Source organism: Ruditapes philippinarum, unplaced genomic scaffold (assembly GCF_026571515.1).
Source record: "Ruditapes philippinarum isolate M1 unplaced genomic scaffold, ASM2657151v2 ctg2781_1_1_1_1, whole genome shotgun sequence".
NCBI lineage: Eukaryota > Metazoa > Mollusca > Bivalvia > Venerida > Veneridae > Ruditapes > Ruditapes philippinarum.
In genome coordinates, this window is record NW_026865625.1 from 142,347 (window position 1) to 170,170 (window position 27,824).

Consider the following 27,824-nt stretch of genomic DNA (forward strand, 5'->3'; position numbering starts at 1 on the left):
AACTTATCAACAAAAATCATATAGATGTGCATTGGCGGATGAATGGCAGGCATTTTCCTTATTGTCCCTACCTTGCCAGCTTATACTTATACAAGATAATACTAAGTATTATATATCGTTTGATTCTAGCTACTTTACGATTATTTTTCAACTGGCAAAAAGCAATGCAAAAAGAAACCAGCCATGTGCCACACGGCCAAATTCAATCGCATTTTCGGCGGTTTTAGCATGGCAATTCAATGGAAAAGTATAGTGTCCCGTTAGAGTCATCGCGAAACAGTAACGATGGTGAAAGTCGGAATAACGGAATTAAGATTGCACAAAGTCGAAAGTAGGACAATGAATAGTAGAAAATACAACGCGGAAAGGCCGCAATAACGATGTCACGTTGGTGAAAGCTCGAAATGAATTTGTGTTTTCAACATCGTACTTTCGACCCCTCACCATCGTGGTTTCGTTATTTCGGAACATTAACCTGGAAACGTAGTTTTCTAATCATTTTATATCGAACTTTTTTCTTATATTTCATTGCAACAACCGTGACTTACATTAGTCACATACATTTGATAATTTCTGAAATTTCTTGCAAGTTTATATACTTTAAGTACATGCGACTGTGAGTTGTCTCGTAAGTTTATAAAACCGCCTAATTCTTAAATTTCCACCGGCTTTTAATTGCAATCACTATAAATGGCATTGACAAGTCAGTCGCATAATTAAGCCATTGGATGGGTTGTAGGAATGACCCGGGCCATGACCTAACCAAGATAATGGGTTTGTGACCAGCCTGCTCATCCGCGCAGTCTGATCAGGATCCATTCTGTTCGCTTACTAACTCTTTTACAAGTAGAGAAACTGATAGCGAACAGCATGGATCCTGATCAGGCAGCGCAGATGCGCAGGCTGGTCTGGATCAATGCTTGTCGCAAACCCATTTTGTTGGTCTTGTCGTGACGCTGCTCAATTATTTTTTTTGTAGTACAGAGCACGAAAAAAGCGACAACAAACACAATACAAAAACGACAAATTATATCTTTGTAAGTATTGCATTCTTGCATAAAATTAGAATTTCCTGGCGGCATTAAGTTATTAGAATAAATGGTCATAGCGTAAGCCTGATTAAATCGATCCCTGATGTGAAAAGCAAAATGATTATTTGTCAACATTATGTCAACATTGAATCATTATTCAATCATCATTCAATCATGATGAAATAAACATATTATCATCGTGATGCTGGCAAATGATCAAAATATTTTCTGCAATTTTTACAATATATTACATAATATTGAAAGTCCTTGTAATAATATCTTCCTTTTTCAACACCAACGGTATTTGATACCTCATGCATGGTTAGTACATTAACACAGTAGCGAAATTAAACAAAACAATCATTGAGATGTAAATGCATAAGTCAAATGGACTTTTTGGAATTAATCAGAAAAAGAAGACTTCACTTCAAAAGTCAATAGGTCAATGGTCAAAAGGAACATATATACACGTACATAAATGATAACAGCAAGTCACGTGATACAATGGAATATTTATATTTGTGAAAAACAACGAAGTACAGGCGAACTCGAACGACACAGAGACGTGTCTAAATATTTACAGTTTCATTTTTTCTAATAAATGACAAATAAAATAAATTTAAATATATACATACTTAAACCACGGAATTACAATGCCATTTTGCTTACGAACATTTGCTTAAACTCAAACTGGTTGAAAATATTTCTTGAGAATGCTTATTGTCAACAAAACTATGATACCATGAAATTTGTAGAATGAAATGAAAAGTTCGTTTTAGAACTAGCAAGAAATAGTTGTCGATTATAAACACTTCACAGGCTTCTTCAGTTTTCTTTCTCTGATTTAAGTACACTATGATAACACGAAAAAACTGCATTAAAAGAACACATGTTAAGGTCTATAATCTGACAAAACATTCATACTGGCCGAAAATATGGTCCGTTTAAGAACTAGGAATAATAAGTTAGGACGCTTTCCTGATTTCCTCTCAGTAGAAGGGTAGGTGGCAGTCCTTTTGTTAGTATTTCCAACCAACCCATGTATAAACCAGCCGGGCAAGAAGTCTTCCGAGGAACTGGTAGTGTCCTTATGAAAATATACAAAATTATATTATAATAATAATATGAATTGGTATAAATGGAAGATCTGTTATACCAAAAACCAAGTTATCAAAATGAAAATACATGCTTTATATATTTATATATATATATATATATTTTTAAAAAGAGCAATATACTGAGCAAAACTTTTAATGTACATGTATAACACATTTAAAAATGAAGTTTTTTATTTCACTCAAACTTATATAACGTGTATGCGCATTTACCAGAACATAATTCCATGTAAATTGTTTTTATTTTACATTTACTTTACGCAGAACCTGTAATTCATAAAGAATATGTTCTAACTTTAAGATGATCTTTTACTTACATGACAACAAGAGAAGCGTCTCTGGAATGCTCTAGAAGTTTCTCACGGATACGAAGATGTCGGTATGTCTGTAAACACGAAGAAAATGTTTTGACATTTAAATTAACAGAAACATAATTTGAGAATTCAAATGAAATATTCATAATAATAAATGACACGGAAGGTATTAATTAGAGTAAGGATGTCCACATTAACAAAATTCTAAGAATAAATTGTTTTACCTGAACAAAACTCTAAGAGGAAAACTGATTTATATGATCAAAATTCTCAGAGGAAAACTGATTTATATTGTATAAAGAAACATGATTAACATGAACACAATCTGATTTACATTAACACAGACCGGATAAGAAAACGGCCAAAATTTATGGGAAAAAATGATTGTCAAACAGAAAAAAACTTAAAATCAAAAAAATATTTTTGAAGCAACCCGGTATCATGGTTTTGTTGCGTCTGCCTAAATTAATGGTAATTTTAATTCTAGATTCGAAGGGTGGCGAGTTATCAGCGTCTATGAGGAAAACTTGAGAAGAAGTGTTAAGGTGATCAGTGCGCCCTCTATTACCTTTTGTTTATGTTCAATAAGGTCTGTATCTGCAATTCTCAACGGGAATTCTTCCTGAAATTCACCAGGTTTTACACGCCATTGTTGCACGAGACTCTCAAACTCTCTGTAACTGTAATAATAGTGAAAAAAACTGAACAAAAATGTCCTAGTTGGTTTCCATACAATCATTCAATTACTGAAGATATCTAATAAAAAGTAATAATTGTTCACTTTTTTTAAAAAGATATTTGTTCTAACAAGAATCAGTAACAAACGGCCAACAAGAGAAAAGTTATAGAAATAACCCATTTATCAGAAATAGTCCATTTCCACGCACTTACATTTATAAACAAATCAAAGGTCAATAACCCGAAAGTCCAAAGTTTGTATGTATGTGAAGTTTTAAGCCGATTTTTCCTAAAAATTTTGAGTTATGACTTGCTAGAAAATGCAAACTAAGCTTGTAAAAATAACAACAGACAAAAACTCCAAAAATATTATGTGGAGAGTTCTGCTCAACTACATTATTTCTTATTGTGATCTATCATCTAATGAAGTATTGAATAAATATCTCATAAGCGTTATGAGTTATGGTCCGGACAAAAATTGTGTATGAAATGAAACAAAGGGCAATAACTTAAAAGAATGAAGTAAGATCCATTGTACTTTTGCAATGCATTGCTCCTTTATGCTATATATTGACCTCTAAAGTCTGAACTTGTTATTCTAAAAACTGTTATGTTCTGGACAAAAATAAAGCATAAATAAAACAATTAAGTGCAATAACAAAACAAGATTGCATTTGAGAAAAATGCTATGCCACCGCATTAATACAACACTAAATACTTAGTGTAGGAACAGAATTTTTTGTTTCTATACAATTTTGAAGATTGTCATAAGTCATAGATCCCTGACCTATATAATTCTTATTATCAGATTAGTGGTTAAATCTGTTGTTCACTCAATATAAGATCAGAGTAGGAATATATCAATGCACTCAAGTCTAGTGACTTTGGTGGTGAAGGTCATATTTCAGACAGCCTAAATTTCATGACTACATCAAAGGACAACACATTAAGACACTTTATCAAAATCTAGGTCAGCTGAAATAAAATAGAGTGAGATAAAGAATCCCTAAAGAAACCCCAACAAGACAAAATTGAAAATGTTGCAGGCTCGGTTTGATTGAGCCTGTTCAAAGTTCACTTTACATCTTAATCTGTGCACGTGGTTCAAATTTCATAGCTGTACATCAAAGGATAAGAAAGTAGGTCACATCATCAAAATCTAGGTCACCTGATATCAAGGTAATTTTACAACTAAAACTGTGCACATGGTCAAAATTTCATTGCTGTACATCAAAGGACAAGAAAGTAGGTCACTGTCCCCTTGGGCAAGGCAAAATTTTAGACTCAAAGGTTTAATTTAAAACAATCTTGATAACAACATTTCAAGTCACATATCTAAGCTGTAGCTTTCTCCAATTCAGAAAACATTTGTTTTATTTTCTGTTTTTACTATGTGTACATAATGAGAATCACTGCCTCCGGGCAGGGCCAATTTTGACACCAGGGGAAAAATTTGAACAACTTTGGTGTAGGACCTATAGATAATATTATATAGCAAACATCAAAGCTCTATGCCTTGTTCCTTCAGACAAAAATATTTTTTATTTACTATATGTATATATATTTATATATTTACTATATGCACATAAAGAAAATCAATGACCCCCGGGGCGGAATTAATTTTGACCCCAGGGCTATAATTCGAACAATCTTGGTAAAGGTTCACTTCGCAAAGTCTCATGCCATATATTTAACCTCTAGCCTTTGTCAATTCAGAGAAGAAGATTTTTCAAGTTTTTACTTTATATATATATAAGGAAAACTATCGCCTCTGGGGATAGTGTTAATTTTAACACTAGGGGCATAATTAAAACAACTTTAGTAGAGGACCCATAGATAATATTATATACCAAATATCAAAGCTCTAAGCATTGTACCTTCAGACAAGAAGGTATTTCACATTTTTACTATATGTACATAGTGAAAATCAATTACCTCTGGGAGGTAGGGCCAATTTTGACCCCAGGGCTATAATTTGTACAATCTTGCTAGAGGTTCACTACATAATGTTTCATGCAAAATATCTTAACTCTAGCCTTTGTAAATTTAGAGAAGATGATTTTTTAAGTTTTTACTATATATACACATAAGGAAAACCTATGGCCCTGGGGCAGGGCTAATTTTGACACAAGAGGCAAAATTTGAACAACTTTGGTAGAGTACTTATAGATGATATCATTTAACAAATATTAAAGCTCTAAGCGTTGTACCTTCAGACAATAAGATTTTTTGATTTTTTACTATATGTATATATTGAAAATCAATGACCCCAGGGGCGGGGGCAATTTTGACCCCAGGGCTATAATTTGAACAATTTTGCTATAATTTCACTTCAAAATGTTTCATGCAAAATATCTAACCTCTAGCATTCGTCAATTACTAGAAGAAATTTTTTTAAAGTTTTTACTATAAGTTTTTACTATATATACATAAGGAAAACCAATGACCCCGGGGCGGGCCAATTTTGACCCTAGGGCTATAATTTGAACAATCTTGGTAAGGATCTACCAGACAATGCCTTATGCAAAATATCTAAGCTCTAGGCCTTTTGGGTCTTAACAAGAAAGTATTTTAAGTTTTTACTATATGTACATATAGTGAAAATCAATGACCCCCGGGGCGGGGCCGATTTTGACCCCAGGGCTATAATTTGAACAATCTTGGTAGAGGTCTACCAGACAATGCCTTATGCAAAATATTTAAGCTCTAGGCCTTTTGGGTCTTTACAAGAAGATTTTTTTAATTTATTCTTATAATTCATTTTGGTTGCCATGGTAACCAGATTTCTGCATGGAATGAAATTCTTTGAACAACTTTGGAAGCCCTTCACCCAAGGATCAATCCTGCCAAGTTTGGTTGAAATTGAACTAGTGGTTTTTCACAAGAAGATTTTTTAAGTTCACTATATAATCTATATAACACACACACACACACACACACACACACACGCACCAACGCACGCACGCACGCACGCACGCACACGCACACGCACACACACACACACACACACACACACGCACACAGATGCTGCGGTGGCATACAGATGCTGCGGTGGCATAAAAATATGAAAAGGAGAATAATCTTTCCAATACATTGTCATGCTTCTTACCAATGAAGTTGTTTTCTCAAGTACTTTTTGAATAACGGTCCTAACAAAAATGTGGAACTGTAGGGCATACGGATGGATGGATGGATAAATGAATGGATGGATGGATGGATGCCATTACCTCATCCCCGCTGCCTTTTCGGGAAGTGATTATAACAGTGGAATGGACATGGAAGAAAATGTATTTCGCGATATGTATCTCAATAATCGGGGCTTTAGTGACAGACTAACTGAACTGAAAAATGATTCTGAAAAAAAGTATACTGTAAGTACGATTATATCTTCATTTATCTTTCACTGGTGCCGATTTCAATCACCTTTTTGACTGACATGATTCTTAGCAAACATTTGTAATATATAACTGCTTTTATTCAAAACAACACCTGCATCAAGCTCAACACCCAAATAGAAATCTCGACCCATCGTTAAATATCACAATAATTCCACGATCTTTTGAGGTACATGTGTGAAGGTAATAATTCGGTAAAATGACTTTAAATCGGGTTTGTGTTGGATTTATAAGCCGTAGGACTAGCTGTATTTTTGGCTTGCAGCCACAGCTGCAAGCCATCTGTTTTGGAAAACTTGTTCCGGTTAGGTGGTTTTCTGCTTACATTTGTAAGTGCATGATTGAATGTGAAACCAGCTGCAATCGTGCCAATCGCAACTTTTCGGCCTTTTCCGTCACTCTTCGGATAAATGATAATAGCCGATGTAGTTCCGATTGCAATCGTGACAATTCGGGCGATTCCGTAATACTGCGAAATCAGACGAAGTAATATTACGGAAATCTAAGCTATTTTAGTAACTTCGGTAATCCAAGTTTGTTTATTTAAATAGGATTTCTATTTTTAGTTGATTTATTGGTTTAAACCGTAATAAATTATAAACGAAATTGTTCCGTTTCAATTCTTTTTCAAGACGCAAGAGTTAGTTTCTTTTATAATTGTTTTTGTCTGTATTAGTTTTATACAATAGAGAATGTTGTCTGTAGTAGTATTCCGTCTCCAAATCACAGAGAATATTAGTGCATGATCGAGTTATATTTAAATCTACTGATCTTGGTGAGGTAATCTAAAAATAGCCCATGCAAATCATTAAGTAACCCTTAATACGTGCTGATCTACAGATAGCGCATCGTATCTGTGATCGTGTAACATAGTTGATACATGCTTATTAATTGGTGCCACGTAACGAAGTATTTAAGTGCATTTACTTGTCTATAAAGCTGCTAAATACTGCCAAAACAAATGATTTCTCTGCGAAAAAGTGGAAATGAAATGTGCACACTTGTTTCCCTTCAGTATGATAGATTGATCTCCACGTTAGTATTTTTACGATTGATTATTTTCTTTAATAGTTTTATACAATAGAGAATAGATTTCAAATCGTTTTGACAAAAAATATTCGTCTTTACAAAAAAAAAACAACAACTAAATAAACCCTTTATGATATACAAATACCGTTATTCAAAAAAAATTGTGATAATAAATTGAAACCAAAAAAAAAAAACAATTTTAAAGGGTTGGGATGAAGGCACAACTGTGCAAGCCTTTCTTTTTAAAAGGAAACTTTATTAATATTGTCCAACAACATTGACCTGGCACTCTTGCATTTGACCCTGTAGTCGGTATTTTCCGTAAACGTTACGTAATAGAAAGAGTATCGAAACACGAGGCTATCTGATTTGTACGAGGGGGCGTAGCCCCCGAGTATTAATCAGATTGCCGAGTGTTTTGATGTTCTTTCTCTTTTGTATCATAGTCATGTCACAATATGAAACCCCGGGAAAAAATAACCAATGAACAGCATCTGAATATAATATTTCTGTCGCTTTCCCTTTCTCTTCCGTCACAATAAGTAAACCCCAGCAAAAATAAGCCAATCAATGGACATGCTCTGGAGTACGGGTAACTAATACCTGCACTCCAGTTAACGCATTGTGCATGTATATGTATACGATTTAACTCTGACACATTTTCAACAGAAATGTTACAAGATCTACTTGTAAATCGATATCAAATTGTTACGAAAATCCCTCATAGGTATTTACTTGAGAAATGTGGACGTTTACTGGTAGGTTCGAATCCAATTCAGCGAACTATTTTCTATTTTAATTTTAAAATCACCATTTTCTTAAAACTATTGCCTATCGTTTTTGTTGTGTGTTCTATCTGTGTTGTATCTTTAATAACTGCCTCTATAGCGTGTATGCGCTAAGTAAATACGATTGCTTAATGTCAAAAAGAAAAACGTCGAAAGATACTGTAATAAAATAAAAATATATTACCGTGAATAAAAAAAAAACATCACTTAAAATGTATTCTAAAACAAGTTGTAGTAAAACTATTTCAAATTAATTCTTGCAAGTAAATTAAAAAAAATCATAACCTGGTGTTGGTAAGGAATCGAACCAGAAACCTTCAGATCGTAAGTCCGACATCTATACCAATACACCACACCTCACTGACGAGTGAAATTAGCAAATATATCGATATATTCGATATATACTGGTAAGTGTTTATTCAAGTGAACTTTACGAAAGTTAATGAGGTGCTAGGTCAATATTGTTGGACAAATACAAACACTTACGTTGATAGTTGAGGCTTCTTGTTTAATTCCGTCACGACCGTCAGCTCCGAATATTCAATACGAAATTTAGCTAACAATGAGGCCATTCTATAAAAGAAAAAAGATATGAGTTTAGTAAATAAAAAGGCCTTAGTTATTATAGATTACAAACAAAAGACAATAGACCGACAATTGACTAAAGAGGCACGCCTTAGTAAATCAGTCCCGATGCTCTTTCTATCCACGTAAGTTACCTATATTTTATCAAGATATGCAGAAATCGGTAATCAGGTTGATTATTTTTTGTGATGATAGAACCATACAAAACATTTGTCATTAAATCTCTTAATATTGATAGCGTTTTAACGTGATTTATTTGATTGTTTTGTTACTTAAATAAAGATAAACAACTCTACATAAAATACAAACTTGGCTCGATCTTCAGTGATGTCCCCTTTCTTCGTTCCTTGACAAAAGACGCGTAATTTTGAATGTTTCCACTGTTTACTTTTGTGTAAAATGTACGGCAATAAAAGTGCGAGACCTGTAAGATGAAAAGACAGGTATAGATCATGAAAAAAATATGATTTTTATTTTTCAGCTCTTTTGTTAACTTCAAACAGACATTTATGTAAATAATTTAGATAAAAAAACACCATTAACTTAGTCGACATGTTGACATGTATCTCATTTTTTAATCTTTATATGAAAATTCTACTGTTATATTTATATTACTGAAAACTATAGTCTGCCAATACTTCGTGCTTATTCTGTCAGCCTCGTTGTATCATTTGGAACCGTAATTAAATTGTTCCTTCTCCTGATCATTAGACTTGTAAGACACGGATAGTGACGAAAGCAGCCGAATATTACCGAGCTAGGGTATATAACATACCTCCGTCGTCGTAAAGCCACCAGACATCTATGGTTCCGTATTGTTTATCTCTGAAATTTGTCGGCGGTTTTTCGGGTACATCTTGTGAGAGTAAGGAAGGGGTGATTGTAGGTTTTGATTCAGATACATGTGGATCTAAATAAATAAACAAAAGTTAAAACATAATGAACAACTAAAAATAAAATTTCGCTTTAAAAGAGTACTAAATTTAATGTAAAAGTAAAAATAACTTACTAAAAATTAATACCATTTAAGATCAATATTCATCAAAGTCTATTAGATTCCATATAATAAAATAGAATAAAACAGTGCTAAAATTATATTAAAGATAACATGTAAAACCGTTCCTTGTCATAGCCGTCATGTTTTTCTAATTAAAAACACTAGATTCTATTTAGTATGCCTTTCATTTATCTTCTACCATGCAAGAAAAGTTAACTACAGTAACATACCCTCAAATGCGGCATTTTCCACTCCTTCCTCTAGCGTTTGTAACCTTATCAAACGGATGTTGTTGGTTTTGTTGTTCCTATCTTTTCTCTCAACAACAGAGCTTGGTATACTGTTTGATTCTTTACGAACGTCTTTTTCCGGTTCCTCAACAGTTTCGTCTATAAACATACAAAATTACAACTCTTGTTTATTTGATATTCATGTCCATGTATTTCAATAAATCAGGATGCATTTAAAAGCATACCACTCCAATCATCTCTCAAAATCTTATAATGTTACAAGTAAGGTCAAACAAACAACATTTTGTGTTAAACTCAGCTTTTTAAAATCTCTCTTATTGCAAAAGAATACAATTTTAATTAATAAAATCATTTGAAAATAAATTTTAGGATATTTTAAAAGAAAATTAAGAAAAATGAAAAATAATAAAAAAACCCCAGAAAATATCGATCGTTTAAAACAACAACAACAACAACAACAAGAGGTCATCAAGGTTATACCATCATCGTCTTCCGGTTCTTCATCAGAATCAAATAATTCAGGACTGTCTAGATCTAGAATATTATCTGGAACTTTATTTCTGTCAAATCCGTCACCACAACGTAAAATTCCTACGCTTTACTTAAAATCAAATGCATCCCTGAAATAAAAAGATGATATCAAATGAGGATAAATAAGTTAAATCATATTTGCTATGATTTAAAATTATAAAGTTTCTAGATTCATGCTGATTTGATTAAACGTAGGAAAAGTTTCATGTATTAAGTGAACAAATAAAATTAGATAGATAACATGAGGCATGTGCCCAAATATGCCAAGCTAGTCGCCCCTTTCACATCCCATATACAATATCAAAGTGATTAACACTTAAACAGCAGTATTTACCAATTCCAGTATTCCAATTAGTACGGAAAATTTCTTCATAGAATGCTACATGATATCGGTGCATATCATGTTTATGCATATGTTATATATTATTCAGTTCTTTCTAATAACCAGTTTGTAAATTGTGCTTACTTAATTTTCAAATAAAGCCATTGTCTTATGGGGAAGGAAATATATATCAACTTAAGAGTTGGAATAATACTGCCCACACCGATAACTATATAATATATACGAAATTTACTGATACAATAAATATGATATACATGTAAAAATCATGAAAATACCTTTGCATTGTCAAATAAAATTGCATATTTTAATTTGAACAAATCGCCTTACTGTATGACGTTAAAGTAGTCAAGAACTTCTAGAGGATCTGTCTTTTGCCAGTCGTTCTTGTAACCAAGTAGTAACGTATTCGGCCGTAATTTCCCCACACCAACAGCCTGATCGTGTAAACAGTAATCAGTAATTAAAGTCATCGTAATGGTCAGTTATATACCATTTAAAGATGACACGTTCGACAGTAATTAGCACAAAGGGAAAAAACGTTTCTGTTAGTCGTCAAACAGAAAGTTGTATTTTTATAATTTAACCTAGCCATGTGTCCAGTTATGTTTACTTTGATTTCAAATATTTTTTGTCATTTGATTCTTATAAAAGGTTAATGTTGGATATTGAAGCTGCGTTTTTCTCGACATTGAAAAAATAAAATCTTTCATTACAATGGAAATATGGTGCATATGTTTGAACCTCAAAGAAGGGCCGATAACACACAATGGTTGCGAAAAGATCAAAAACAGTCGTGTAGTGCCACAATGACCATCAGTACAAAATGTTGGATGCGCTTTTTTAAATTCCAGTGGACAAGACATTCTAAGGCCTTTCCCACCTGGTCACACAGTCACTGGTTAGTTCTACATGAATTCTGTATTAAAATGAATGAAAGCTTCATGATCCATCTTATGCATTACAATTCCTCCTCGCGCAAAATGGAGATTGTTAAATCTTTCTTGATGTCTGAAAATGTTATAGTTGTAAATCATTCGTCTTATACTGATAACTTAAGTTCTTGCGACATCTATCGGTTTCCCAGGCAAAAGAAAATGCTTTCTGATAAAGATATACGTCCAGTTCTCTTGGCAGAGCATTTAATCAGTGTCCGCGACATATTCAAAAAGAAGATTATTTTTCAGCTTTTTGAAACTGGATAGAGATATTACAAGAATGCATTTCGGTATTGAAGGGTTTCTTTGAAAACATTTTTATAAAACGTAACAGCTACAAAACTTTAACCCAGTGACAGAACATATTATATGAACCACGTATTACTGTCGGAAAAGCTGAAAAACATAATATCTACGCATATCAAACTTTATTAAATTCATTAAAATGATTACTGTCTTACATTAGGCAAATTATATTGAAAATATTATGATATTTTGAAACAAAAATATGTTTACCTAAATGAATATACTATGTTATTTATACTATAGTTTGTAGCTTATTTATATTGGTTTTAGTATACAAATGTACAATATAAGTGTGACAATCATTCTTATTATATACATTCACATTTAAGGCTTCATGTCAGTAAATATGATAATGAATACTGAAATGAGTATAATGTTAACATTAAAATAAAAGCAAATCAGTGTACTAAAATAAATCATTTATGCTTAAATGTCTTTACTTCAAAATATATGGGAAGATTATTGACAGGTATGAAATATGTCATAAATTGGATAGTGTATACTGAAATGAATTTTACCTGCAGAAGAACTTGCACTCCTATTCTAAATGTTGGTGCACACACACAGTTGTAAAATGCCTTGATCTTTTTGTTTTCAAACCACCTGTACGCGGACATGGACCGAACTCTTGTCATGTGTTGTTCAAAGTCACCCTGATGATATAAATACATGTATAGGACATTGTTTTCCAAATCACCTTAGTTATATGCAATGCAATAGATAAATAAAGAATCCCTAAAGAAAGCCCAACACGGCAAAATTGAAAATGTTGCAGGCTCGGTTTGATCGAGCCTGTTCATGGACGGTACTGGAAAGTGCAAGTTACCGTCCACGCCCCCTAGCACCGGCTTAAGCAGAATTCAACATTTAAACATGAAATGAAAAAGACTTACCTGGAACACGTGACCACAAACCAGAAGACTTTGTTTCTTAGTGATCGTTGACGCAAAGTCCACGAGATTTGCCCGGTTTCTTGGATACCCCGACAGCACGAGTAACTGAGGACGATAATTCTTCACGTGGTCATCAACGTTGATCAATTTTAACGATGATCTAAGGGCATCTTTGTATGCGTTTGCCTGCGTGGATGATCCCCAGTTTACCTCTGCAAAAATGCAGCAATCATTTGGAATGATTCTAATGTTGTACATATTTAGATTATACACATAAAGTCTGATGTTAAAAAGCTTTATTTATAATGGAACTTAAGTAATAAGCATTTGCCTCCAGAAAAGATCAAGCTAGCCTGCACATTAGTACAGCCGCTTTAATATAGAGGCTGTAATATCAAACACGAGCAACAAATTCACTCAACAAAACAGGATGTGTTATAGCTGAAAGAAGAACACTTTTTAGTGCAACAACCGAAACAAGGAATACATTTGGTATGGACAAATTTATTTTTAAGAAGTCTGAGCGTTTGGTTTACAAAAAAATAACAGCCTAACCTGGCTTTGTCCGAAATACGTAAAAGTATAAGCCAGCGACAATCAAAAACGTGACCAGCGCCGCCCACCAATTGATCAGGAACATTACGGCAATGCATAACAGGGATCCAATAAGACTTAACCATTTGCTGTAATACTTGAAGCCGGGTCTAAATCCTGGAGAATTGGCCATTGAAGCATCGAAGCATGAAAAGTTGATCATCGCATATGCCGTCAAGAAGAAGTTGGAAATAATCGGTGCAATAATGTCGAGAGAGCCTGTAAATCAAATAAACAAAAACTTTTTGTTAGCATGCAAAAAAGGTGTTTTCCTGCTATGTATGTGAAGTCAATGCCTTTTCAAGATATAACATTTGGCAAAAGATCGTGTAAAATGGTCATTCACCTCCGGGTTCCATGTGCTTTATAAATTATGATATTATATCAAATACTAGTAAACATACGGGAATTGACCGTAAATGACGATTTCGAGTTAATAGAGGGAGCATCTTGAAATTTTACGGGGTAGAAACTCATATGAATTCCTTGTAGTTAATATCAATGTTAGGTAATGTTAAGTATATGAAAACTCTGGTAGTAAAGACAGAGTAAGACAAAGTAAACTGCACGATTTAGAAATTATCGTTAAAACTATGGTTAAGCTAAGCGATCTAACAATCGTCATCCAAATTCGTTATTTTAATACAATTCTCACTCTTATTATATAAACATAATTCCTTGTCCTACGATAAAACATAGACACGATGATAATATGTCTTTTAAGAACATCATAAAATGTAATTAATTATCAGATACTGTGTAATGTATTAACAAATTATAAGAAAAAAACACCCTTACCCACACAAACCATTGCTGAGCAAATAGCAAAGCATAAAATATATGCTCGCTTTGGTTCCTCACTTGGACCATATCCCTTTGCAAAAATGTGAATAAATGGGAAAAGTTTGTCTTTTGACAAAGCCTGAAATTTATATAAAAATGATACGTATTTGTTGACAATATTTAATTTCAGTTTCATATTTAGACAAATATAGATTGTTTAATTCAATGTAGCCATGTGATTAAAATATTTGCACGGTGTTCTTCTACTGTGTTCTAAAAAGAGATTTCTTATCAAAATTGCAACCAATTAAAAACGATGATTTGCCCTTGTATAAATACCTCATAACCTAGATTGTTACTAAATTTACTTAGCCAATTTCCAGGCATATGCATAACGTCAGTATGAAACTAAGCCAGCCTGCAGTTCCGAGCAATCTGACCAGGCTCAATTCCGTTGGATGATTTAAATGTATTTTGATTTATGAAAACATTGAAGTTGAGGGTATACTATCGCCCTCTTTTGAATATTTTGAAAACCTATAGTTCTTTTTCTCGAAAACGATTCATCACCTTGTATATCCGTATCATATGTTGTATAGGGAGAATATCTTCCATTCTAACACTATCGCAAATTTTTCTATATAAACAAAGAAGGCCTGAAGCGTGCATTTTTCTACAACAATGCACTCGCCGTTCTTATTATCTCCCTGTGTATTTTCACATTGAGGGCGCCATTTTGTTTGAAAAATATGATAAATAAAAACAAATTTTTGTCGAATTTTGCTGTGAAAACTATCTAGAATGAAAGAAAATGGTCGAACTAAGAAAATTAATCCGAACACCAATATCTTTAATTAAGTCGTTAACGCTGTACAGACGTTTAAAGTGTTGTTTACGTGACGTCACAATGTAGCGCCAAACAGCACGTGCATAACAATCAAATCAATTTTAATGTCGCAAACGATTTAAGTTTTACACTTATTTCACTTTTAATAATTTGTGTTTCGCTTGAAAAATTATAGAGTAAAATAAAATAAACAAACAAAGATTTATCAACGTTTTCAAAATTCGTTATTCTCAAAATGTTTCTACACACGGTAGATTTAACGACAGTTTTTTTCAGTCCACTGGAACAGCCTTTAAAGAACGTTTCTATTGGAAACTCTGAGGCGAAAACAAATTTATCCACTAAACATAAAGTCCAACTTTATTATAATAATTATATTTTTTCTTGACGTGTTAGAATGGAAATAGATATCTATTCTTCATGCATTGATGTATAATAATGCACGTTTTTCGTTCAAATGCTTTGTAATTAATCACTCAGGCCTATCGGCCTTCGTGATTATATTACGCATTTGAACTCAAACCGTGCATTATTCTACAACAATGCACTCAGAATTGATATCTATTTCCTAAATAAAGATAAATGGAAAATAACATTGGAATAACTAAATATGCGCTATCAAATGATCAATGAAGAGCAATCTCAATCCAAAATGGTCACGATGTTAGTAAATGTGGAGAAAAGGTCAGTAAATATTCAAGTTACAGTGGTGTAAAATCAACATCCATGCTTGGTTGTATGCTTCTCAAGAATAAATCATGACTGAAACTGATATAGCCACTTCATGATATCACACAACAGTTACGAGGGGTGTTCAAATATGAATGCAACTGGGTCATGCGTTTGATATTTTCTTCCAGCAATGTGTTTTTTTGAGCCTCGGGAACAGAAAAAAGTCACATGGGGCAAGTTCTGGCGAACAAGAAGGGTGAGGAAGCTCGACAACATTTTTCGTGTTTACAATTGCCACTTTGTTTGACGAAATATTGTCATGCAACAACCTGACACCACGGATACCAGTTGCTGGTCGACGGTTTTTGAAATATTTCTTTAATTTATGAATGGTCTTGCCTTTGTAAAACTTGGCATTTACAGATTTACCCTTTGGTACGGCAATTTGAATAGTAGGACCTTTTTGACACTCATGATGCGTTTTGCTATTCAAGGTCTTTGACTTCATTTGGTTGCCCATATTTTGTTATGCATCTTCGCTTGGGCTCATAAAAGTTAACCCACGTCTCATCGCCAGTGATCATATTTGCGAAAAATCGAGTGTTGTATTAAGGGAACTGTTTCAAAATGTTTTTGAAGATTCTTACCCGAGCAAGTTTAATGCTCTTTTGTAAGGAGATGTGCTATCTATCTGGCACTTATCCCTCTAATTTTTAAATCAAGTCTGAGAATTGTATAAGGCGGCTCCTACAGAAATAACAACGCATTTAGCTATATACCTAGTTGTAAAGCTTGCTTCATTAGCAATCAATCCTTAACTTTTTTTAACCATTCTTGGCGAAGTTGCAGATTTCGGACGGCATACAGGAGGTGCATCTTTTACTGAGTCCACGTCTCTTTTAAATTTCTTACACCACAGTGTGACAGATGAAAAAGTACGTTCATTGTTCCCATAAACACGATATATTTCATTAAATGCATACCAAGAATACAGCGGTTCTTGGTATAGGACCGTATTTGGTTTCCCAACCATTTTAGCTTTAGTATACACGAGTAGATAGCGTTAATCGAGCTATTGTCAAAGCTAGACTGAATTGATTTACACATGTTTTTATCATTTAAGAGCTTATACAACCATCAATGCGATACATGTACATAGTTCGTGCAAAACGTAGTTAAAAGCGAGATATTGGCCTAGTTGCATTCATATTTAAACATCCCTATTAAGACATTGTATAGACTACATGAAAATCCCCACACGGTTTACTGTCGTAAATCAATTTAGTATAACAGTCAGAGAAAAGTTTGTCATTTATGATAAATTGTTTAAAGGACGAATCCTCAATCCTAACAAATAAATTTGACGACCTAATAGTCTAATACTGATAAGAACTTAATTTTAATGGTTCTTCTTACCTGGAACACTTTTGGAGCTCCGACCATACTTGCCAAAGCAGAAGATAATGTTGCTGAGAATATTCCCGCCAAAATAAGTGGTTTCCATGCTGACGCAATTACGACCATCTTAAATAAAAGAAAAGTGTTGGGCACTTGATGCCTTAATTTGATTTCTTACGGCCATCAAAGTTAAAACCGTATGTGCAGATCCTAGATATTAAGTGCTCATTATTTCGTTGTTTTTTTCCAACGTTATATAAAACACAAATTTCTAATAGAGTACACAAAGTATTCTTTAAAAAGAACTCACTATCTGCGATATCGAAAAAAGCGATTTTTCAATCAATTTATTATAACTAGAGAAAAGAGAATAAATCTCACGACGGCAATGGTCATTAAACAACAGTTCCTTTCTCCAGATAAAAAAATACTTATTGCATTATATATAAGACTTACCCCATTATCTAAAAGAAGTCCGGACTTGCAGGATTGATTAAATGCCGCACAATTTTGCACTAAGTCTAAAGTCGGGGTAATGGTTGCGTTGGTTACAGGATCCATTAACATTCCCGGTGTTAGAATCTCGCCAACCGCCGTAAGAACTGCACATCCACCAATGGACCATACTATTGCTACATACACGAGTGACGTCAGCAATATGGCGAGAAATGTGCCTTTTGGAATCGCACTTGATGGATTCTGCAAATAAAGGTGTAAACACACACAATCACTTTTAATTTATTTTTCTATATGAAAGCCTGAGTAATAAGCAAGGGAAAGTTAATCGATCTCTTATTGCCCCCCCCCCCTCAAAATAGAATTGCCCTTTTAATAAGCATGTTCATAAGGTTTGACGGTATGAAAGCCTTTAGGGATATCACACAAAGCATTAAAAATATTAAATGTGCATACCGCTAAGTGGACATTAGTATGCAAATTAAAGCGCTTAGAAGAAAAGTGAAATTCGACATTACGAATTGGATCCCTATAAATAATTAATATAAAAAATGTATATTGTTTAAGACAAGTCGGTAACCGTTGTTGAATGATCACACTAGAAGTGTTTCGGTCAGGAGTTATTCAAAAGTATCCTAAGTGCATATATGGCGCTTTTCTTACGAAACCCTCACATTTCTTACTATTATAGTAGAATTCGATTAATTATTATTCCTACATGTGTATTTTCTATATTGTATTAATTTGCATAATATTGATGTATGTACTATTCTTTGCACATGTTTAAGTATTGTTGGTTAAAACAATAAATAGAGGCCATACCTTATAGTATGGTATGGCCATTTAAACACAATTTAAAAGTTTGTTATTCCCTCTGGCTGTTCATAAATATATATATAACAATACCTTGAGGTCTCCAGAAATGTTGGCACCAGCTAGGACGCCGGTAGCCGCCGGGAAAAATATCGCAAACACGGAGAAGAAGCTGTTGCCTTCCGTGAAATGTGGACCAAAGTTCACTGAAAAGGTTTCATCTGAAAGAAAAACTCCAGTACTTAAAAACATGAATATTTTGATGTATGGTTATATTTTTTTAATTTTTAAAGCTACCGTTTAACCGATGGTGCAAAATATTTCTTCAAGATTTTTTTTCATGGAGCTTATAATTCAATGGGTAATTTACAAAAAACGATGCATGGTAAATCATTTATTTAACTCTCATTATCTGTTTAGCACGGGCGGGTGGTACAATCCTCTTCTCCTTTTGCAGTGTTTTGCACCATGAACTCCTTACATGTTTCCATGTTTAATCATTTTTGGTGGAAATAAAATGATACATGTATTTTTACATTCCAAAGGTGCGGTTTAAAGGCAGAAAAAAGAGAGAAATAGTGCGGGTAAATATATTGGTTTGATACTTATGTCAAAAAGTAGTTTTATAAGAGGTGTATTTAACATCTCAGATCCTCAGAAATTTTATCAGACAAAAGAAAGAAAAGAAAAAGAAATGTGTATTAATTTTACCATTATATCCTACGACACCTTTCCATTTCTTTTCATCGTCAGGTGGTATAAAAGTGCCGACAAAGAAATCGATTAAAGCAATACTCAGTATAGCCAGTAAGACAAGCTGTGCCTGAAATAATAGTGCATTAAATATGATTTCATTACTATTGTCTGTGCCTTTTCTCAGTTAAGCTCATGATTATATTATTTTACTTGATATGGGTGCTGTCCTAAGCAAGGTTCTGTCCATCATTTTATTCAGTTAAGTGTGAAAAAAAGAATGCGACAGGTATCGACTAGATCAGCCGATTGAAAGGCCGAGTGATCTTTGTCGATGACTTCAAATCACGCGTCCTTCACCGCTGTGGACTCGTTTCCTATCAAAGATTGGTATTCTGTCATATGAGAAAGCTTTTCAGCTGGCTTACGGTCAGTTTATGGTGCTTCGCAGTGATTCCACCACCAGTTAAGCTGGAAACTCACTGTAAGATCTATGCAGTAAGTGTTGGTATTTCTTAATATCCAAGAAACCTTGACACTTAAAACAACAATGGTATAGCATATGATGAAATGAAAACGTTTACAATGATAAACAAGTAAACGAAATACACGTAGACTAAATTTATGCCAATGAAATGTCACTTAAGTCCTATTATAGCCCGGTATATCCTCTGTGTTTTTATTATAACTCAATAAAAGACAAGAATAAAGATCAACAAGGCAAAGGCAACGTTTACAGGACGCAGCCCCCGACACACCCAAGTAGGGCACCCAGAAGGCACCAAACCACACGGAACATTTCATCAACGTTGCTACAGGTACCAATGTTAACGGAACATTGCAATATGCTAATTTTACATGTGTTTATACCTTCGCTTCCCATTCCATGCCAATTAGTACTATGGCCAGACACAAACAACTTGTAGCTAGTCCGATGATTCTAACTTCATTAATACTGTCCCCTGTGATATACGCATCATGATCCTACAATGACAAGAAAAATATAACATATAAATTATTACATCCGTGTGTATGTAATATAAGTACGGTATATCATTGAGTCCTTGCGATAGATGTTTGTGTGTTTTTCCCTTATCTGACGCTTATTTTGTATAACCAAATTAAATGCTTAAGTTGGCTTCAAAAAGTGACCAAAAATTAACCCAACGGTTTTTTTTCGAAACGTATAACTATTACGATGGCAAATAGATGTTTAATTTTAATTCATACTTTTTTGCTAAACACCAAGAGTCTCACAATATAATGAAAAGTATTGAAAGAATTAAATTATCTTTTTTGCATAGTTTGACTCATGTGAAAATGCAGGTTATGTCTCGCCACATAGTCACGGAAAACATGCATTGTTCATTTTTCTGTATTTAGTGTGAGCAGATAGTCATATTATCCTTATATACAGAGGTCAAAGGTTATACTTTGTTTACATTGGTCATTTGAACATGGAAAGCACTATGATAAAACGGCATTTTTGAGAAGCAGATATGTCGCGGTAAGTGTTCACCACACCATTATCACAGAGACTGGACAAAGTACCCGTTAGAATAGTACATCCGTAAGTAGGCACCGCGAAGGCAGACAGCAACAACTCTTTTATTGTTTATCCAGGTCCATCGAGGATGGTTCAACATCAATGCATCTTCGTAGTTACCTTTATTATGCTTCTGGGGTAATATTTTAACTCAGACAGTGCCTAGAACGTTACTCGAGAGTAATCTCCGATTATTAACAACCTGCATAAGAATCCAATTGATTCGTTTGTAATGGCTGAATAAGCATATTGGGATGACTAGACAAAACTAAAGACATTGTCTCTTCAAAGATTATAGACATACTTGACGAGCATCTGGAGAAGACAGAAGACCTGTTGAAAGGTTTCAAAACAATACTATAGTTGAGCACGACCGTAACAGAGATGGTTCAGTTATGGTGTGGGAGAGCATCAACTGGGACACAATAGGATACATTGACTGATCTCCGGTTCATTGATGAGATGTTAGACACCCGGGTTAGGATGTATGCCGGGACAGTGGTCGATGAATTCATTTTATTGGACTATATAATGCGCGTCGCCTCTGCTAACTTCGGAGAGGAAGAAGAATGACAAGCTCCACCACCCGACCTAAATCCATTTTAACATATGTGGGAAGAGCTGCAGGTATGTTCTTCAAATGCAACATAGAACCATCCAGGACCTTGGGGCCAAAATGGTGCAAGAATTGACCGCTATTCCCGCAAGGACTGTCAGAAACTTCATTCGCAGCATGAAAAGGCGTTGTCAACCAGTTGTTCTTAACGATGGGTTACATAGGCACTACTTTGCCTAAACTTGTAAATATAAATGAGGTTATGAAAATTTGGAAAATAAGTTGCATGTCCAAAAATCTTAGATATAGAGGACCTTCCTCATCTGTAAAACATAACTAATGCATAAAAAAGTAAAAATGTTACCATTGTCTTAAATTTCAATAAAATTTATTTAATATGAGATTCACATTGAAATCATTTGAAATAAAACCACTGCCGAAAATATTCTCTGAAACAGTTGGTGCTTAGCAAAGATTGAGCAAAATCTTTATGTTTCAGTTCATTTATTTTTTGTTAAACAATTGAATGTGGAATATACATCTTACTTTCAAAAACACTAACATGTTTCCACAACTTCATACCCTTACCACACAAATTCTGTGCTTTTATATCTTTAAAACTTTTTTTTGCTAGTAGATTGGTCACTGACATAGTATAACTAGACACTAGACAATGTGGAACGTTTCAAACATATCCCAATTCAAATCTATACACACGTAGAATGTTAAGTATGCAACTTTATTAATTTATCTGCATAGTGAAAAAAAACCAAATCCTTTACTGTTAGTACATAAAAACTTACCCACATAATGTCCCTGACAGTTTCTGCAAAGCCTACAATGTACATAGCAGCACCAACAGCGTTTGCTATGGAAAATACTACACCAATAGAACCACCGAACTCTGGTCCTAAGCTCCTTGATATCATATAGTACGCCCCACCTGAAATTTACGCACACATAAGCCAAAAATATAAATAAGACTCAAATTCACGTTTTAAGTTTTATTTTGTTTCACGAAGAGTTACTTGGGCCCGTTCTAGCTATGGTTCTTGCTTCAACAATTTTATAACCAAATGTTTGTTTGACTTACCTCCCTTTACCTCTCCATTGGTACAGATTGCGGACATTGACATTGTAGTTATAGAGGTTACTGTACTGGCCAAGGCAATAATGACAGTTGCTAGTCCAATACCTGACTGCCCTGTCACCCATGACAACCTCAAAAACAACATTACACCAAATATGTTCAGAAGACATCGAACCTGTGAAACAATTCAAAAGAATGGAATATTTTACTGATAAGAATATGATATCATGTTAATACGAAAGCCTTTATGACTTATAAATATCACCCCAAAAATCAGATTTTTGTTTTTTGTAATTAAACACATTATACATTTTATAGTATCAAATTGTTAACGATGAACATATTTTTCTTTCGTCATAAGAGCTCGTCAAAATATCATTTTATGTTTAATAATACACTAAGTTCAACTATTTTGTTTGTCCAAAACACATGGGTACCATTATATTTAAGGCGTAAAACAGGTATTATAGTAAGGTAAGACAATCGTCTTGTCATAAGTATCAGATAAAAATATGGTTCTTCAATTACTTTATTTACTTTTTCTGGCATATGCGTAATAAAGGAAATGAGAGACAATTTTCTTACCACAGTTCTTGCTTCACTATACTGAATGATTGGACTTAACGAATAAAATATGCATCTCATATTCATCACTCATAGTTCTTTTTTAACCTGATTGCGTTTAACAATGTGTCAGTCCGATCTTTAAAATACTTTAATGTGTTAGTTAGTTCACTAACTAGATGCATAGTTCTACCATTATAGATGCTAGTGGTTATAGAGTTAAGTTTGAAGGTCACAGAATCTTTATTTTTCATGCCAAATGTCACATTTCTTAAACATCATACCAGAACGCCAATAATCCATCCAAACTTATGACCGGAGACTGTAACAGACGCATTCTTTAATTCACCTGCTTCAGTATCGTCATACAGTTCGTCGGTAAACATTTCTTTTGGTGGCTCTTTCGCTCTCTAAAAAGACAGATATGCGTAACATGCGCATTAGTTTCATGTCAGATTTGTGCAAATTCAAATTCAAATTCTTTATTTCTCTCAGCTTATCATACATGATACAAACATAAGGTATATAACAATTAACATTTGTAAAAACGGCAATACAGACATGGCAAGTCATTTACAGAGAACAATCACAATACATAAAAAAGATTAACCATCTATTGTTTATTTATTTTTTCTTCTTTCGTTCAGGAGAAAGTAAATTATTTAGTGTATTTAGTGTAATGGAATGAATTTAACATCATTAAGCTTAAGGCAAGAATGTCAGGATGGTATGAAATGTTACAAAACGAATATATAATGGTGTTGCCAGTGAGTTAATTATAGGCACATGACCTAGGTAAATAAGCCTATGATATGGATGCTTCTAATGACATTTAATACCTGATGACACGCAATATTACAAACAAGAGTTAAAGGACAAAAAAAAGAAATCCGCCGATGAAAGTTATTTTTTAATGTTTTAATGTTTAAAATCTCTATAGGCAGCATTTGTTTTGTTATAAAAATTATTGGGCCTTGGTCATTCTATATATGATATTATAGTAAGAACCACCGAAGCTGCGTTGAGGCAAAAATGGGCAGCTTACAATTTTTTTTAGAATTGTATGATAATTTCAAAGTAATTGATATACAAATGTAGATGATCCTCTTAAAGTTTTCGATGTCTGACATAGTTCAAAGAACTTGAAGCAAATTTTCAATCTTTTGGTCTAATGTATTTTATTCTATTGCGATATAAACAAGTTCTCTCATAGTTGGCATATTTACATATCACATCAGAATCGGCGGGCTTTCCTAAAGGAGAACACTCAGATATTGATTATCCGTGGAAGTCGGTGTGGTATTGTTTGAGCTGCGTCACGACAAAACCAACATAATGGGTTTGCGACCAGCATTGATCCAGACCAGCCTGCGCATCTGCGCAGTCTGTTCGCTGTTCGCTTACCAACCCTATTACAAGTAGAGAAACTGATAGCGAACAGCATGGATCCTGATCAGACTGCGCGCATGCGCAGGCTGGTCTGGATCCATGCTGGTCGCAAACCCATTATGTTGGTTTTGTCGTGACGCGGCTCATATATTGGCTTACTATTATTTGCATTACCCATTTTATCCCTGACCATTTCAAGAAGTGAGCCTCACTTTATGTTTGAAAAATGCCGCAATGAAACTTTGCTTTATTATGCTCTTTATTTTGATTTTCAGAATAATCTGTCGTTCACTTTGTTGCATACTAATTGATTTGCCTATCAATCTTTGTTTTTACATAAATAATAAAGATATGATACGTAACGATCAATGCTGAAAGCCCTATTTTAATATTTACATAAAAAATGACTTAAGTTAGGCTTGAGGCTTCGTGACATTAAACATGAGTGTTAATTTATTATATATCCTAAAGTTAGATGTTTCAACATTTTTACAATGTAGTAGATCTTGAGTCCGAATCACGATACCTGTGAGGAGTAATGACACTGTTCTTTTGATTTTTTTGTTTTTGTTTTTTTTTTCTCCTCAATTTTTTTTATACCGTTGTCATTGTTACATATTTGCATCAACCGTTGCATTCAATGGTTATTTTGTTTCATTTGATTTCTGTCATTATGTCCATCCAAAAGTGAATGGTGATTGTTCAGGTAATTAAAAGCTTGTCATATTTGTTTTCAATTTTATAATAAAAGTCACCTGAATCATTAACCCCGTCACCCACATAAAAATACTAAATAGCTAATAATATCCTTCTGAAATTACCGGTAAAGTTCAATTAATAGAAAGTGGGCAGTTGTTTTATTATATTTTAGTCAGTTTTTATAATGACAATAAAAACTGACTAAAATATAATAAAAACAACTGCCCACTTTCTTTTTTCATAGTCAAGTTGAACTGAAATGACTATATATTTCAAAAGATTAGCTGTTATAAAGGTGAACAGTTGATATGGAAAAATGTTAAGGATAAAATATAAAGCTGCCTAACACATACAAAGACTGTCCCACTCTTTTTATGAATTTGAACGTTACAAGTAAATTCCGATAGATATAAACAGAAATTTCCTTTAACCATGTCCGTTATTTACCGTTCATGCAAAGTTAATCATAAAATTGAAAGGAATTATGGCAACTGTAAAACTTATTCTGACTTTCACATGCTGACTCATATTTAGATAGATAGACATAACCTTAACATTGGTAATTAACAGTTATCAAATAGTTATCTATTGAATTTATTATACAACTAGTATCAATTGTATTGACAGTAAAAATGTGTAAAATTTTACTTTATTAGTGTTGAAATGATGTACGATACTGACATTCTGTAAGAGACAGAGGTAACTGGCGACATTCCACTTGTTTACAACGGTTAAAGGCATTGTGTAGACTTGATTTTTATACTAAAACATGTTTAAACATTGTGCATCAATTGACTATTTGTTGCTTCACTAATAATGGCTATTATAAAAGGGATAAAGTTACCATTTTGTCGTAAACGTGTACAGTTTCAACACATTCCAACAAAACATTTTAATTTTATGTTTACTTGCTTATAGATCATTTGTTATAATACCTAATATCAAACAGAAACATTGTTGTTAATGAATAAACACGATAAACGTTATGCCAAAATTACAAAAAAATACTTTAAAAACAAATATATGGTAAGATTTTATACACTTTCTGAATTTCTTTTGTCACATTATTCCTTATCAATAAAACAGAAAACATTCAATATCTGCTAAAACAACATTATCAGGACCATATCTTAATGACTGTGTAAATGTTTCATTTGCTAGACAACTGATATATAAGTATACTTACAATTTCATCTTCACGGAGTTGATATAAGGTTGGCCTTTGGTTGTCAAACACGCTCGCTCTGTAGTGGTCTAAATGCGGAATCCTTTCTTCCCCGTCGGAACCTATGGTACCTGTATCTGAGGAATTCCCAATTGAGAACACAGACACTCTTCCATGCTGTGACGGTCTTGGCAAGTAATGAGCTTGTGGGTAGTAGAATGCATCCGCTGATGTTTTTCTGCTGGTTGGTAACTCGCCATTACATGAAAATGGCAACAGAGATATCCTTCTGTAATTAGGAGCAAGTGGAATTCCTGCATAAAGTGGGTGTAAATATGGTCCCTGTTGAATAAATCCGGCAGCTTCAATGTTTTGTGAACCTTGCCTACTGTAAGGTTGTCTTTGCATTCCTATATCACTATAAAAGGATACTCTCCTGCTCCCTACATGATCTCCTTCACTTAAAGTTTCCTTTGGCTCGGATTTTAACAAACCAGGATTGTTCTTTATATCAGATTTGGTATCATTTGATTCCATATCAGTTTGACTGTCTTGGTTATTAACAGTATCCTTGTATTGAGAAAATGGTAAGCTAGAAACGCTATCCTCCTTGTCTTTTTCCAAATCTCCCATTGCGAATGTGTCGTCTGTTTTGGTCTCAGATACCGTATTTACAATTATTTCATTAATGCCTTTTATATCATCTGTGCTGTGTTGATGATCCATAGTTTAATTCAACCTATATATTTTAGCGAATGCTTTTTCATAACGTAATTAATTAAGAATTATAGATACGCCTCCGTTTGTCAAAAATAACGTATTGGCGTATAACCACAGACCACAAATACTACAATTTGAATTCAATCGTTGGTCATGCGTAAAGTTGTCAACATACGATTTATTTTAAAAGAAAGATATTTTGCAAAAAAACAACAACAAAAAACAACAACAACAACAACAAAGAAAAATACGAATTGATTAATATAATTAATATTACTGTTTCCCATTTACTCGTACATTAATAAGGGCTTATTTTTCCTGTATTCATTTCAATCAATTTTTTGTGTTGTGTTTTTTTTGTTTTTTTTTTTTTTTTGTTGTTTCTTCTTTCTTTTTTTTGTGTTTGTGTTGTTATGTTTTTTTCTGTTATTTTGTATTTTAGGTATTTCCTGATGAGAGTGAAAGGTAGTTTTACTTTTAATGTTTTGATATATTTGATTTGTACGGTTTGCACTATTTGTATTATTTACAAAGTTCTCTTAATTTTGAGATATAGCAAAATACCCGGGCTTGCAGATTAAAAAGGCTTTACGTAGGTTTTATTCTCTTTACCCACCTTAAACGTTTATACATTTACGACGTTTGACC

General features: G+C 33.6%; 1 protein-coding gene across 1 annotated transcript; it reads right to left on the reverse strand.

Annotated features, from left to right (window-relative positions):
- Positions 1-1,549: 1,549 nt before the first annotated feature.
- LOC132729790 (solute carrier family 12 member 3-like) lies at positions 1,550-27,182 on the reverse strand. Its single transcript, XM_060715609.1, has 22 exons — positions 26,478-27,182; positions 23,488-23,613; positions 22,643-22,814; positions 22,353-22,492; positions 20,318-20,431; positions 19,466-19,577; positions 18,848-18,975; positions 17,942-18,184; positions 17,504-17,611; positions 14,584-14,707; positions 13,747-14,004; positions 13,192-13,403; positions 12,817-12,951; positions 11,385-11,491; positions 10,664-10,743; positions 10,163-10,321; positions 9,711-9,845; positions 9,245-9,359; positions 8,837-8,923; positions 3,029-3,140; positions 2,464-2,531; positions 1,550-2,118 (listed from the first exon to the last, which is right to left on the reverse strand). Exons 1-22 carry the CDS (start codon positions 27,180-27,182, stop codon positions 1,983-1,985), a joined length of 3,576 nt encoding a protein of 1,191 aa, XP_060571592.1. The 3' UTR covers positions 1,550-1,982.
- Positions 27,183-27,824: the final 642 nt, after the last annotated feature.

Bases quoted from the DNA above. Each gene is read 5' to 3' on its own strand.
- LOC132729790 (XM_060715609.1), bottom strand. From the start codon at position 27,182: ATGGATCATCAACACAGCACAGATGATATAAAAGGCATTAATGAAATA. The intron at 19,578-20,317 runs GTATAAACACAT...CTATTATTTCAG, and splicing joins GCATGGAATGGGAAGCGAAG to GCACAGCTTGTCTTACTGGC. The intron at 18,185-18,847 runs GTATTGTTATAT...CTTTATTTGCAG, and splicing joins ACATTTCTGGAGACCTCAAG to AATCCATCAAGTGCGATTCC.